Source organism: Myotis brandtii, unplaced genomic scaffold, assembly GCF_000412655.1.
Source record: "Myotis brandtii unplaced genomic scaffold, ASM41265v1 scaffold324, whole genome shotgun sequence".
In the NCBI taxonomy this organism is placed as follows: Eukaryota; Metazoa; Chordata; class Mammalia; order Chiroptera; family Vespertilionidae; genus Myotis; species Myotis brandtii.
Genome location: NW_005362439.1, coordinates 2,757,219 through 2,771,415, shown reverse-complemented (window position 1 = coordinate 2,771,415; position 14,197 = coordinate 2,757,219). Strand labels below are relative to the sequence as shown.

Here is a 14,197-nt window from a genome sequence, read left to right as displayed (position 1 = left end):
CACTCCGGTGCTGTGCCTTCGGGTTGCTGCCCTTGGGATCGCCCTTGGGATTGCTAATTTCCAATCAGCCTGGCCCTGCATCGCTTTCTACACCATGAATTATGGTAGTGCTGGCTGGGTTTAACATTCCCTCACCAGCTGCCTAGCTGCTGGGTTTCCAGGTTGGTGTTTTGTTCAGTTCTTTCCTGCTGAGCCCTCCCCACTCAGTCCTTTTAAAAGTGAAGCTTCTCCCCTCTGTCTTCACACCTCCCCCATTTAGGACCAGCTGCTAAGGGCATTCTTTTTTAGCTGTAGCTTCGCCCTCTTCCCAAGAATCCTAGGGAAAAACGAAGGCCCCTCCCCTGACCAGCCTGACGACCCTCTGCCTCTCCTAGCTGCAGCTTGCTCCTCAGAACACCTCCAGCCCATTGTCTCTGTGCTCAGAAAATAGTAGCTAATGCCTTTTGAGTGCTTACTGCGCAACTGACCTTGTGCTAAGAGCTCTACGTGCAAGCTTTCAGTTACCTCTCACAGCAATTTGTTTTTTTTTCATCCTCACCCGAGGACATGCTTAGATAGAGGGAGGGTGGGGGAGAGAGAGAGAGAGAGAGAGAGAGAGAGAGAGAGACAGAAACATTGCTTCAAGCAACCGAGCCACTCCCTCCGGCTGGGCCTTCACAGCAATTTTGTGAGGGTGGGTACCATTTTCCAGATGAGGGCACTGAGGCTTCATGAGGTTAGGTAACTGGCCAAGGTCACACAGGAAAGTGCAGCACAGACATCAGTGCACATGCTCTTAATTGACACTCTGATGACATAGCAACTCAGGCTTCTTTGGAGGTCAATTCTCAGCCTGTCTCCCCACCTCCCCGTGACCCAAGGGGCACCTTTCACCCACATCAGATAGTTGCCCAATTTGGCCTCTGGAATTGGAACCTTGCCCCGGCCCATCCCAGCGCCAGGCATTGCCCACAGCTTCTCTGCCGGCTTCCAGAGCTCTGCTTTCCAGGTGTAACAAAGGGTTTGTTGTGGCAAACTGAGCAGAATGACTGGCACAGTGAAAGCCGTCACATGTGTGACAAAGCCAGTCGGCGGCCAGAACTGACAACAGAGTGCGGAGGCTGTAACTCTAACACTGGGGTGCATTAGGGACACGCCCCCTCAGGGACAGTGACACCTGGCCCTGAGGAGGTGGAGAGTCAACAGGTGCTTGTGTGAGTGGATTAACCTTGCATCCTAACCTAGGCGGGGAAGACTGTCTTCGATGGACAGCATAGGGTGGTGATTGCAGATGACCACACTTTGGCCAGCTCACTAAATCCTGGGCTCTCTGGGGTAGTTGCTCTAGGAAGTCTCTAGGGGTAGTTGTTCTTGGAAGATGTGCAAGAATAAAAATCTGGCCTGGGGGAAGGGCATCTGGAGGAGAGAGGAAAGGGTGCTGGGGTGAGAACTGGAGAACTGGAGAGGCAGTATGAGCTCCGAAGCCAAACAGACCTGTGTTCAAATGCCAACCTTGCCACTTACTTGCTGCATGACCTTGGTTCAGTCATTTCACCTCTCTGAACCCCAGTTTCTTCATCTGTAAAAATACCAGCTCTTAGGATTATTTTGATTCCTAATTGGGATATGTTAAATCATCAGTCCAGTGCCTGATGTACGAGGATTAGTCAGTAATGGGAGGATGGGGGAATAAGATATCATTAGCCAGGTCTTATTTGTGCTCTAATGTTAGCAATGTGCCATGCACATAAGGGACACTCCTTAAATATTTATTAAGTGAATGAATGAATGGTGAGGGGGTCACACCAGAAGTCAGCTTCATTTTCCATTTCTCTGAGTGACAATTTCAAACTGTTCCCTTGCACTCCAATTCAACTCCCATGCTAACCCTCCCCATTGCCCCATCCTCAAACTTCACAGCCATGGGGAGGGGGTTCCCTCACTTTCCTGTTTCCCCACATTCTTCACTCAAGGAATACCATCCCTTTCTCTCCAGGCTTCTAAGATTGAAGGTGGAGTTCTTTAAAAAAAAATAAAAAATAAAAAATTATATATATATATATAATTGATTTCAGAGAAGGGAGAGGGAGAGAGAGATGGAAACATCAATGATGAGAGAGACTCATTGATTGGCTGCCTCCTGCAAGCCCCGCAATGCAACCCGGGCATGTTCCCTGACAGGGAATCAAACCTGTGACCTCTTGGTTCATAGGTCTAGCTCAACCACTGAGCCACACTGGCTGGGCAAAGGTGGAGTTCTTTACCTGCTTCCTGGATCCCTTCTCCATAACCCTCATCTATCATTTTCCCTCTCTGTTGGCTCTTTATCTTCTGGAAAGAGCCATGGTCAACTCTCTCCCGTCTAAGAGAATAGCCCCAAACTGCTCTTGATCTCACCTACACCCCCTCTAGTTACCACCTTCTCTTCCTTCACAGCTAAGCACCCTGCAAGAGTTTACCGACACCCTCCTCACCCATCCTCCCCATCTTCATGTCAGTTCCTGTTGTTCTCACTTTCACCCAAATCCTCTCACTTCTGCCCCAGCTCCCCGCAACAGGGCTCCAACCAAGGTTACTGGCAACCTTCTCGTTGTCAAAGAGAAAGGACACTCTGTCTTCTTCTCATCTTTCCCAGCCTCTCAGATGGCATCGGACACCTCTGAGCATGGCTCCTGGAAGCTCTCCTCCATCAGTTTCTGGGCCACTCACCTCTCCTGGTTTTCCCCTCTCTCCGCCCATTCCTTCTCAGCCTTCTTGTTCACTCCTCTTCCTTCAGTGTCTCTCAATGTCCTTCTTCCCCTTGCTCCTCCCCATCTCCCTTCCCCATACACAGACCCAGACTTTAACATACCACCTGGACGTGGACAGTTTCCTAATCTCCACCTGGGGTCGCTTTTCCCCAAGCCCTAGGCCTACCTGTTAATGTGAACATTCCACAGGCAACTCAGATGCAAGGTGTGTTAAAATGAGTTCTCCTTCCCTCCAAACCTGCTCTTCCTCCTGCATTCTCTGCCTTGATGAATGGACTCATTACCCACCCAGGCCTTCAAGCCAGACACCTAAAGGTCACCCCAAGCTCTGCCCTCTCTCTTGCACCTCACAGCCAAGTGGATGTCAGTGCCTGTTGATAATTCCTTCCAATTATCTTCAGAAGCTGTCTCATCCTCACTATGACCCCTGCAGAGTCCCAAGACAGGGCAATCTGATGATCTTACTCTCTGGCTCAAAAATATTCAGTGGTTCTCCATCACCTTCAGGGTAAAGTATTCTTTCTTTAGAAAGGGCCATACTTTTCATCAGGGCCAGGACTAGGGCAAAGCAAATTCGGAGTCTGGGGTACAAGTGCTTCCTTAAATTTCACATCCTCGCGGCCCCCTTTTCTCACCCCAGCCCTGGCCCTGCTTTTCACGGCTCTATGCCTATGCACTTGACATTCTCTCCACCCCCAAACACTCTTATCTCTTCTCTACCTTACCAGCTCCGACTCATCCCTTAAGACTTAGTTCAGGGCCAAGTCCTCTGAGTTGCCTTCCCTGACCCACCAAATCTGAATTACATGGCATTATTCCATGTCCCATTCACATCCTGTGCACCCCTCATCACACCTGACGGCTGGTTCACTCCCCAGCCTCCATCCCAGCCTGGGGCCTTCCAGGGCAGTTTGTTGAATGACTAATGGAATTGATGAATCAATCTGAAAGGGTGTGTGCTAAAACTTATTGTTAATAATAATAGTAATAATAACAATAATAGCTTGGGCCCAGAGCCCAGCCTTTAATGGCCTTGCTGTAAAAGCCTGCATGTTCTAGCAGTTAAAACTGATGTCCAGCTGCAGGCAGCGAGGTCCCCATCAAGTGGTCAAGATGAGGCTGGGAGAGGAAGGGGCATAGCGGATGAGGCCTGATGGCCAGTTCTGAGGATCCATAACAGAAGGCACTCAATACCTGCCATTCCCATCCCTAAAGGCCAATTTGTTTCTCTGCTTCGGTCCTCAATACCAGGAGATAGCCGGTGCCTTGGGGTGGGGCAATTGCAACAGAACTCTTAGAGCTTCTAGTTTGAATTCTGCATCTGGCTGGAAGAGGGAACCCCATAGAGATGCCTTCCCAACAGCCCCACACCCCAGTCAGCCCCCGACAGAATAGAAAATAAATTTACCTTCTCACTCCCCGACCCCCCAGTCCTACCTTCCCCTCCCCCCAATGAAAGGCACAAAGTCAGGAATTGATGCTGCATCTTTTTTTTTTTTTTTTAACTTTTGCCTTCTTAAAGCATATGCTGAGCGGGTGGATGAAGCAATTTGGCAATTAAAAAGGCCCAGCGGCTTGGGCAGCGGCATGGAGGGGCCAGGTGAGGGCGGGGGAGGACCCTCGTTCCCTGGCCAGGGGACAGCAAAGCCCGCACTAATTTCATAAAATATAAAACAAGGGAGGGGTGAAGGTAGGAGGGAGACTTGTAAAATACAATATCTTAGGGGACTGGCAATAATAAAAAATAAGGTTCATTATTTACAAACAATTTCTGTTCTTGGTCTCTGTACAGTGGGGGTGAGGGGGGCGTGTGTGTGTGTCGGCGTGTTGACGTGTGTGTTTGTGTGTGTATGGGGGCCAGGGGGCAGGGAGGGCAGTGGTCGTGTTGGTCATTATGAGGAAGGAGGGGGTAGCCCAGTGAGTGGTTTATCTGAGGACAGACGGTGGTGGAGGGAGGGTGAGATCGGAGTGGTTGGCCCAGGGGAACAGTCCAATGGGGGGGCGAGGAGAGGCCCCAGCCAAGATCTGAGGCAAAGAAGGGCTGGGGAGACGTGGAACCCTTTCTCCTGGGATGGCACCCCAGGGGGCAGGGGTACAAGCCGGATCCGGGTTAGCGAGCAGGACAATCCCTCTTCAGGGATGCCAGGGGGTACGCGTCCTGGGTCCTGGGTCTCGGTATGGCCTAGGAGAGCTTGATGGTGGTGTTTGGGCCCAGATCCCTGGAGAGAGAAGAAAAATCAGAGACTTTGTCCAGTGAGGACCTGCTCACCACCCTGCGAGCTGGATCTGGACATGGGAGGGATGGGGCCTTGGCAAGGTGTGGCTGACATGGGGGCCAGGGGCGGGCAGGGGGCAGGTGGAGCCTGGGGAGCCCAGGAAGGGAAGGGGCCACCCACCTACCTCTCGTGGAACCACTCCTTGGGGTGGGAGAAGTCGGGGCTGGTGCCATTTCCGCTGATGTCTTTTGGCCAGGCTTCGCTCAGGTACTTGGTGGTCTCGTGCGTGCTGTCCAGGGGGTCATGCTGTAGGTGGTCCTGGGGTCGCTGCTCCGCTGGACCCCCGGGCTTGATTTCCCAGCCATCTGGGGGCTCCACGGGCAGCAGGGCGCTGCGGCCATCCTCCCAAGAGCCTGCCCCCTCTTCGTAGAACAGAAGGCTGCGGGAGGGCACTGGAGAGAGAGCGCGGGGTTTGCCCGGGGGCCAAGAGGCTCCCTCGCCACCCCAGCCACATTCATGGCCTAGTAGTTACAGACACGGGCTCTGGAATCGTAAAGGCCTGGACTTGAATTCCAGCTCCAACGACGCTAAGCTGTGCGACCTCAGGCCTTTGTTTTAAACCCCTGAGCCTCAGTTTGTTCACCTGTAAAACAGGGATACTGGGACCAACTTCATATAGGTGTGAGGTTTAAGTGCGGTCATATAGGGGAAGTGATTGAAACTGTGTTCAGTGGACACCCCGAGAAAGCAGCTCTTTCTAAGCAGAGGGTACCAGGCTAGGGGGCATCTGAGAGCTGGGTTCGAATCCTACTTCCAACACTTATTAATTTCCATAAGGACTTGAATAAATCTCTTCCCCATTCTAGCCCTAGAGTGCCCTTCAGGGAAGAGAAGGGAAAGGAAACCCAACTGTTGGAGAATTCTGTGTGCCGGGCACTGCCAAGTCCTTTGGCCTATATCAAAGTCGACATCTCTCAGAAACCCAGGAGCCAGGTATTTTCAGTCCTGTGTCACAGAACAGGCAATCGAGGTTTTAGGTGATCAGGTACGCTGCTCCATGCTAGTCTGACCCACCACCACCTTTTTGGCTCTCACGACCCTGACCTACGTGAAAGGCACCCCCTGGAATGGTACAAACCCAGCTCTGCAGGCCAGCCTGCTCCAGAGCGCTCCCTACCCCAGATGTCCTGCCTGCACCCCCTGCATTCACTCACTTGAGGGGCTCATTCCTTCTCCGCCTCCTCTGACTCTGGTTTTCTTCATCAACACTGATACCCCGCACCCCTCCCCCCCCTTCCATTCCTTCCTCTGTTCTGGCTTCCTCTACCGCCAAATACACCAGGGTCCCTCTGGCCTTGGAAAAACAACACGTGGCTCGCCAGACCTGATACCCCCTTAGTCACTGTCTTGCTCTCTTCTTCTCAGGCCCAGCCACACAGCACAAGTCCAGGGAGTGGTTCTCATTCCCCGCCTCCACTTCCTCTTCCCCCACCACTTCCCTGACCGGCCGCCATTTCCTCCCCTCAAGGCCGAGCAGGCCTGCCTCATCCTCCCTGTTGTATCTCTCCTTCTGGAAACTCACTCACTCTCCCCAGCTCCTAGCTCTCGGCTTGCCCATCTGGTTCCTCTTCCTCCTCCTGCCCTGTCCAATGACTTGCTCCTGGTAAGTGATGAAACTCGGCTGGGAAGTCCCTCTGCAGGTCTACCTGCAGTATCTTCTGCCTGGGGAAATCCATGCTCTCCTGGCTGCGCTCTAGACTAGCTCTCCCCTTGCCATCCATGCGTTGTATCTGTGTTGAGAGCGTTCGTACACCACGTCATTTAATCTTCACATTGACCCTGCGCAGTAAGTGCGGAAGGGTAACCCCCGTTTCCAAGTGAAGGAACGAAAGCCCGGAGAGCGTAAGGCGCAGGCCAAGGTCACGCAGTGGCAGAGGCAGGTATGACGGACGCTGAGGCTCCATACTCTTAACCACTGTACCTCACAATCCCCCATGGGACGATAAATACCTGAGCCCACACCACCACTGCCCCTCTGCTGCCCATGGTAGACACCACCAACGCGCCCTGGCACTCCTTCCTGTTGATCTGAGTGGTGCCTCAGAATCCTTCTTAACACAGAGCTTCAGGCAGCCACCATCTCCCTGGAAATGACCCTTGAGCTGAAACTCATTTGCTGTCCCAGTCGTGAAATACAGATGGTGCTTAGCAGAGGACCATAACCCACTGGCACATAATTCATGGGGGCAAAGGCGGGAACATTTCTGTTATCCCCTATACCAGTGGTCAGCAAACTCATTAGTCAACAGAGCCAAATATCAACAGTACAACAATTGAAATTTCTTTTGAGAGCCAAATTTTTTAAACTTAAACTATATAGGTAGGTACATTGTTATTAACTTAATTAGGGTACTCCTAAGGCTTAGGAAGAGCCACACCCAAGGGGCCAAAGAGCCGCATGTGGTTCTCGAGCCGCAGTTTGCCGACCACGGCCCTATACTGACCCCCTGGCCACTTTTGGATAGGCTGGGAATCAGGGGGTCTGCATTGTAGCCCCAATTCCACAACTAACATCGAACAATTCATAACCCTTTTGAGCCCCCATTTCCCATCTGTAAAAAGAGAACGCAGAGTGAGATGCCAACCCAAAACTTGGCTCCTCCCTGTGCCTGGCTTCTGCCCAGACGTTGGGGCTGGGGAAGGGCAGCCCGGCTCAGGGCACTCACTCTGACTGGCTGTGTAGACGCTGTCAGTGGCCATGGGGTCTTCCTTCACAGTCTGGGAGCCGGAGGAGAACTCGGGGAGGCAGGGCACGAGGGAGCCCAGCACCAGAACAAAGCACAAGGCTGCCACCTGGTAGCAGAGAGAGAGTAGTGGTCAGGTCCAGGGCAGGGAGGGGCTGCAGCCCTGGCCTCTCCCAGGCCTCCTGCCCCAACACCAATGGCTGCAAAAGGCTCAGTATTTCTCTAAGAAAGCAGCTCCCAGAGCCAGCACCCCCACTGGATGTGGGGTGTCCCGCCCTCTCTGGAGAAGGTGGAGGAGGCTGCTCAGGCCATCTCAGCCTAGGCAGTGCTGGAAGGAAGAGGGAAGTGGCCCATGGGGTTAGCACCTCCAGGGTGGAGGAATCAGTCAGGAAGAAAGGGATCCGGGCTGGGACAAGGGAGGGGACACAGTATCACGGCAGCTTCTCAGCAGGAGGAGCTAGGAGTCATGAGGCGCACACTAACCCCTGCCCACACATGGCTCTGCCACCTGGCAGCCCGGGTCCCGGAGGGGATGCCCTGGGCAGTGTCCAGGCGGACAGGTCCAGGAGAGGGTGGAAGAGGGACGAGCAGAGGCCTGAGCCACACCCTGGGCACTCTTTTGGGTTTTCAGAGATTTGCTCGGCCTTCTTGCCACCATTCATTCCAGAAAGAACCAAGTCCACAGGTCCGAGTGTCTCCCCCAGCCCTTCCCTCCAGGGTGTGGCATTTGCCTTGCCACCCCGCAGCGGGGTTCACGGGAGTCACTGCACAGCCACACTGTTAGGCCTGGCCAGGGAAGGCCACGCTCTAGAGCAGCGGTTCTCAACCTGTGGGTCGCGACCCCTTTGGCGGTCGAACGACCCTTGCACAGGGGTCGCCTAAGACCATCCTGCATATCAGATATTTACATTACGATTCATAACAGTAGCAACATGACAGTTATGAAGTAGCAACGAAAATAATTTTATGGTTGGGTCACAACATGAGGAACAGTATTTAAAGGGCCAGAAGGTTGAGAACCACTGCTCTAGAAGGTTCAGAGGGCACTGGGATGGGGGACCTTGGCGATGTTGCCCATCACATTGCCAATCCTTCCAAGGTCTGCCCACCCCCCTAGAAAGCCACCCGGGAAGACGCCCTCCGGAGGCCTGTAGGAGGGAGCGGACCTACCATGAGGCAGGTCCCCGTCTGGGTGGCTGCCATCTTGTACGGCCTGGAGATCTTGTTGGTGACCAGCGTCTGGAGCTTCTGCAGCTGCTGAAGCAGGGTCCTGAGGGGGACACAGCAGTCACAGAGGCTCTGACCCAGCGGGCATCTCTGCCTCCTGCTCTCCAGCGCACACCTGGGCTGGCTCCAGACCTGGCTCCCCCCCAGGTGCCCACTTCAGTCAAGACAGAAGAGGTTGCCTCCCGCTTGCCCCTCTGCGGTGTCACTCGGGAACCTGGGCCTGCCTCCTGGTGGGTAGCTGGGTCACCCTGGGGGAGCTCAGGGGGGCCCTGTGATGCTCATGGCCAAAGTGGGGGTTGGAGGAAGGCCGTCCCACCTGGGCCCTACGGCAGCCGCAGCACCCCACAACCCATGTCTGCCAGCTGTCTGGTACATAGTGAGTGTCCAGTAAATGGCAACTACCATTTTTAAAATTTTCATTGCTGTTTTTACATTGATCACGACACCTGTAACACGTGTATTTATGGATTTCCATGTCAGCCTCCTCAGTTAACTGTGGGCTCCCTGAGGGTAAGGACTGGGTCCCAGCGGGTGTGGAATCCTCTGGCTACACACAGCGGGTGCTCAGCCCATGCTTGGTGAACAAACATTTAATCATCTCTTTCCTCCACCCAGCCTGGCAGAGGGGGTTGCAGTTCAAATAATGTACAGCAGGTGGCGAAATAACACTGAGGGCCTGGCCAGATTTGGGGCCAGAGAGGAATCTGGGCCAGAGGTGGAGTGAGGGGTGATGGTTCCCCCGCTCCCCTTCCCTGAGGGAAGGCATTCTCCAGACCAATCAGGGGAGTGGCTGGATCCTGCTGGGGAAGCTGGGAGAGAAGGAAGGAAAGAAGGGAAAAGCCTTCTGTTGAGCACCTGCTACATACCAGCTGCTGTTTTTATTTTATTTATTATTTTTTATTTATTTATTTATTTTTTTGAAAATATATCTTATTAACTTTTTATACAGAGAGGAAGGGAGAGGGAGAGAGAGTTAGAAACATCGATGAGAGAGAAACATCGATCAGCTGCCTCCTGCACGCCCCCCACTGGGGATGTGCCCGCAACTAAGGTACATGCCCTTGACCGGAATCGAACCTGGGACCCTTGAGTCCGCAGGCCGACGCTCTATCCACTGAGCCAAACCGGTCAGGGCTTTATTTTATTTAAAAAAAATATTTTTATTGATTTCAGAGAGGAAGGGAGAGAGATAGAAACATCAATGATGAGAGAGTCATTGATCAGCTGCCTCCTGTGTGCTCCACACTGGGGATCCAGCCCTCAATCCTGTGCCCTGACCAGAAATCAAACCGTGACCTTCTGGTTCATAGGTTGACGCTCAACCACTGAGCCATGCCAGCCAGGCTGTTGTCTATTTATTTTAATTAATCCCAGCAAATAATCATTAAAGACCTACTGTGTACTCATGGCTGGGCACTATCAAGAATTCAGAATAATAACAATAAAGAAAGAAAAAAGAAAAACTAACATGAATTGAGTATCCTTAAATGCCAAGCACAGTGCCGGGCTCTTTAGTTGCACTATCTTATCGAATCATGACACACATCCTGTGAGATGGTGCTTCTATCATCTCCATTTAGACAAAGAAGCTGGGCCCAGTCGCCAAAATGGCCGAGTGGAATACGAATCCAGAGCTGCGACTTTATGTAGCTCCTTCAGGCCAGGCGTACACTGGTGTTTCTTAAAACTTAGTTGTGCATGTGAGTCACCCAACGGGCTTGCGGAAATGCAGATTCTGATTCAGTGCATCTGGGAGAGTCCTGAGATTCTGCATTTCGTACGAGCTCCCGGTGCTGCTGCTGCTGTTTGTCTGAGAAGCTCGCTCTGAGTGGCAAGCACCTACGCCAGGGGTTCTAACCCTAGGGCGCATCAGAATTGCCTGCAGTGCTAACTAAAACATAGATTGCTGAGCCCCCTCCCTGGAGTTCCTGCCTCAGTAGCCCTGGCGTGAGGCCTGAAAGTAATAAGCATTTCTAACAAGTTCTCGGGGGAGGCTGCTGGTGGTGGTCTGAGAAACCATGCTCTGAAGACCACGGCTCTGTACCATCTCCTTTAAAGCTTCTCATCAGCCTGTCACGTGTGTAGAGCTATGTGTGGATGAGGAAGGATGGGAAGCTGGAGTCCTGGGCTGCAGGGTTCCTGTTTCTGGGGTTCATCCTGAACTCAGTTACCTCTCCTCTGCAGGGGGCAGGGGCAGTGCGGGATGCGGGTGGCAGCACCCACCTGTTGGCATTCTCCAGGGTCTCTACCTTCTTCCACAGTTCGTTGTTCTCTGATGTGAATGTCTCCACCCTGTGGGGCCAAGCAGGCACAGGCTCAGGGGCAGCCCCAGAGTTGCTGCTGCCCCCTCAGTCCTGCCCACCAGCATCTCAGCCCCTGTGCCTCCTGCCCCTGGAGCCCTGTGACCCAGGCCCCCCTCTCCACACGGGACCCTTACTTCTTTTCTAGACACTCCACGTATTCCTTCTTCTTACGGCGGCTCTCCTGGGCCGAGATCTAGAGGGGGAAGCCCCCAAAAGAGGGGTTACCATGGCCATAAATCCACTTCCTGGGACCCCCAATTTCAGAGCTGGCATCACCAGGGGATCAGAGACCCCCACCCGCCAAGGAAGCGCCAGGGCAGGTATCCGGCTCTTGCTTTACCTTGTTCTTGATTTTCCTCCGGACCCTCTTCAAGGCCTTCTCCTCGGCTTTGGTGAGGGGGAGTTTCGTGGGGATGGGGTAGCCCTCAGCAATCAGGGTGCGCTTCTCCTCCTCTGTCAGGAGCAGTGGCCCTGAAGTCCCCTGTAATTTCTGCGGGAAATAGGACATGATGGTTAGAACCAGACAGCCCTGGGTTCAAGCTCAAGCTCTGCTGTTTATTCTGTGTGTGACCTGGGCAAAGCGTTCAACTCCCCGAGCCTCAGGTTCCTCATCTAAAAAGGGGTAGAGCCCAGCCGGCGTGGCTCAGTGGCTGAGTGTCGACCTATGAACCTGGAGGTCGGGGTTTGATTCTCCGTCAGGGCACATCCTGGCTTGCGGGCTCAATCCCCAATGTGGGGCCTGCAGAAGGCAGCTGATCAATGATTCTCTCTCATCATTGATGTTTCTTTCTCTCTCCCTCTCCCTGCCTCTCTGAAATAAATAAATAAATATTTGTAAGAAATGGGGTAGAGCTGAATTAAATCCAATAATATGTATCAAATGCTTAGGATGGTGCTGGGAGCCCAGCATATTAGGCACTCGGTACATTGTTGGGGGGCTCCTTAGATCCCACCCTGAAATTCATAGACTCAAAACCTACTTGTCCAGGGCCCCCTAAATGGCACCCCCCTTCATATCCCTACAGTCTTGGCTTGGAAGGTTCCACACCCATCCCAGGGCTCAGGGTCCAGCTCCAGTTTCCTGGGTACTCTGGGCCTCCTGAGCACTGCTCCCCACACAGGGAGGTTAGGAACGTCCATTCTAGTCCTGGCTCTGCACACTGTGGGTTCGGCAGGCCTCTTGGACCTCCCTGCCTATTTCCTATTCACCACGAGGCAGGGCTAAAAGATTCTCACTCCCATCTGCCAGGCAGGCACCTCACTGAATTCTGATGGGGACGGGGATCAGGTTGGGGCTCCCCAGACCCTTCCCCACCGGAGGTGTGCCAGAGTGGATTTACCCAATTATTTGCCCCAGACCACTCCCGGCGGCTTACATGCGGGGCCGTGAGGAGGGGGGAGGTGGAGATGGCCGTGGAGGAGCGGGCCATGGGCCGGACAGGGCTGGAGGGGGGCAGAGAGTGGGGACTCTGGGAGCCGTCACTGTCGCTTCCATGGCTGCTGGGGGGCGTCGGAGGCATCTGCACCAGGTCCTCTGGGGAGAGTGGGGGAAGCGGGTTAGCAGGTTGCACTCCGCTCTGCTGGGACCTCAGAGTTCAGCAGAGCGTGGGCCTCAGCCAGCCCTGATGCTGTGGTCAAGAGCGCTGGGGCCTGACCAGTCACAGCATCTAAAGCCCCTCTGTGCTGTCAGAGAGGTGGGAGCTGACATCCCAGGAGCTGATTCCTGGGCGCCACCTCATCTCTGCCACCAGGGGCCTGGCTCCTTTGAGCCTCATCCTTGGTGAGGCTGGATTCTTGGAGGCCCTCCCCCATCCCCAGCTTCAGGGTGTTTGAGCCTCTAGTTCGACAACTCCAGCAGGTGACTGGAGTCTGCCCTCCCTCCCTCCCATCCCAATGTTTAGCTATAACTACCCCTGGGTTTCCATTTCTGACTTCAGGGTAACGAGGCAGCAGGCATTGGGCTTTCAGCCGACCAGCCAGGAGCACTGCTCTTCCCAGCCTCCCTCCACGCTGTCCCTCTGTGGCCACAGCACCAGGAAGACTGACACTCTGCAGGTGGCCAGGAGGCAGCCTGGGCAGCACAGATGCCCAGATTTATGGAGAGTTGGATGGATGGATGGACAGATAGACAGATGGGTAGATGAGTGAATGGCAATAAAATGAGCTGCAGTTAGTGAATGACAGGGGATTAGTGAAGAAGGTGTGAGGGTGCAGATAGCAGGGCTGACAGTCAGAGGCTGGGTAAGAAGGGGACTGGATGGGTGGGGGGTGGGCCAAGCATGGAGGAGAGGATATTATGGGGAAAGGGGGCTTGTTGAGGGAGGAGGGTGGCTGGACCAAGGTAGTAGGGATGCTGTCTGCCCAGGACTGGAGAGGAAGAGTCCCTCCCTGGACACACCTACCTGGTGTCACTTTGAGGAACTGGTTCACCTCCTGGGGCTCTGCTTTGATCACGGGCATCTGAGTCATCTCTCCCGGGGCCTGAGGAAGAGACAGGTCCAGCTCCATCAGCTGCCCCTGCGGCTGTCCCCACCCTACCATCCACCCATCTCCCTCCCTGAGGCTGGTGGCCTGTCCTGCAGATCTGGGGAGGTGGCTGGGCTTAGAGTTCTGGGCACAGCCCAGAGGGAGTAGAGGCAAGTTCCTGTGCGTGGAGGAGCCACTCAGCTAAGCGGAGGGATAAGCATGAATTAATGGGTATTCAGGGTGTCCAGTGTGTAGGAATGTGTGTTGGGACGGAGGGGTAGGAAATAAGACCAGAAGATCGGAGTGGGGTGGGGGTGGGAGCGGAATCCAGACAAAAGAATTTGAAGCAGTGAGGAGCCCCTAACGGGTTTTAAGCAAGGGACTGACAGAATTCAATTTACACTTTATTTATTTATTTATTTTTAAAAATATATTTTATTGATTTTTTACAGAGAGGAAGGGAGAGGGATAGAGAGTCAGAAACATCGATGAGAGAGAAACATCGATCAGCC

The 14,197-nt window shown here is 53.7% G+C and overlaps 1 protein-coding gene across 2 annotated transcripts in view; it reads right to left on the bottom strand.

Moving 5' to 3' along the window:
• Positions 1 to 4,203: 4,203 nt before the first annotated feature.
• CREB3L1 (cAMP responsive element binding protein 3-like 1) overlaps positions 4,204 to 14,197 on the bottom strand; it is a 16,778-nt gene continuing 6,784 nt past the window's right edge. Inside the window, exons 3-11 of one of the 2 annotated variants that reach the window (XM_014543343.1) lie at positions 13,622 to 13,700; positions 12,596 to 12,753; positions 11,560 to 11,709; positions 11,354 to 11,412; positions 11,140 to 11,208; positions 8,860 to 8,959; positions 7,672 to 7,798; positions 5,130 to 5,397; positions 4,204 to 4,948 (exon numbers count right to left, since the gene is read on the bottom strand). In XM_014543343.1, the coding sequence (XP_014398829.1) occupies positions 4,912 to 4,948; positions 5,130 to 5,397; positions 7,672 to 7,798; positions 8,860 to 8,959; positions 11,140 to 11,208; positions 11,354 to 11,412; positions 11,560 to 11,709; positions 12,596 to 12,753; positions 13,622 to 13,700 (1,047 nt within the window). In that variant the 3' untranslated portion in view covers positions 4,204 to 4,911. The other variant, XM_014543344.1, reaches the window with a different exon arrangement.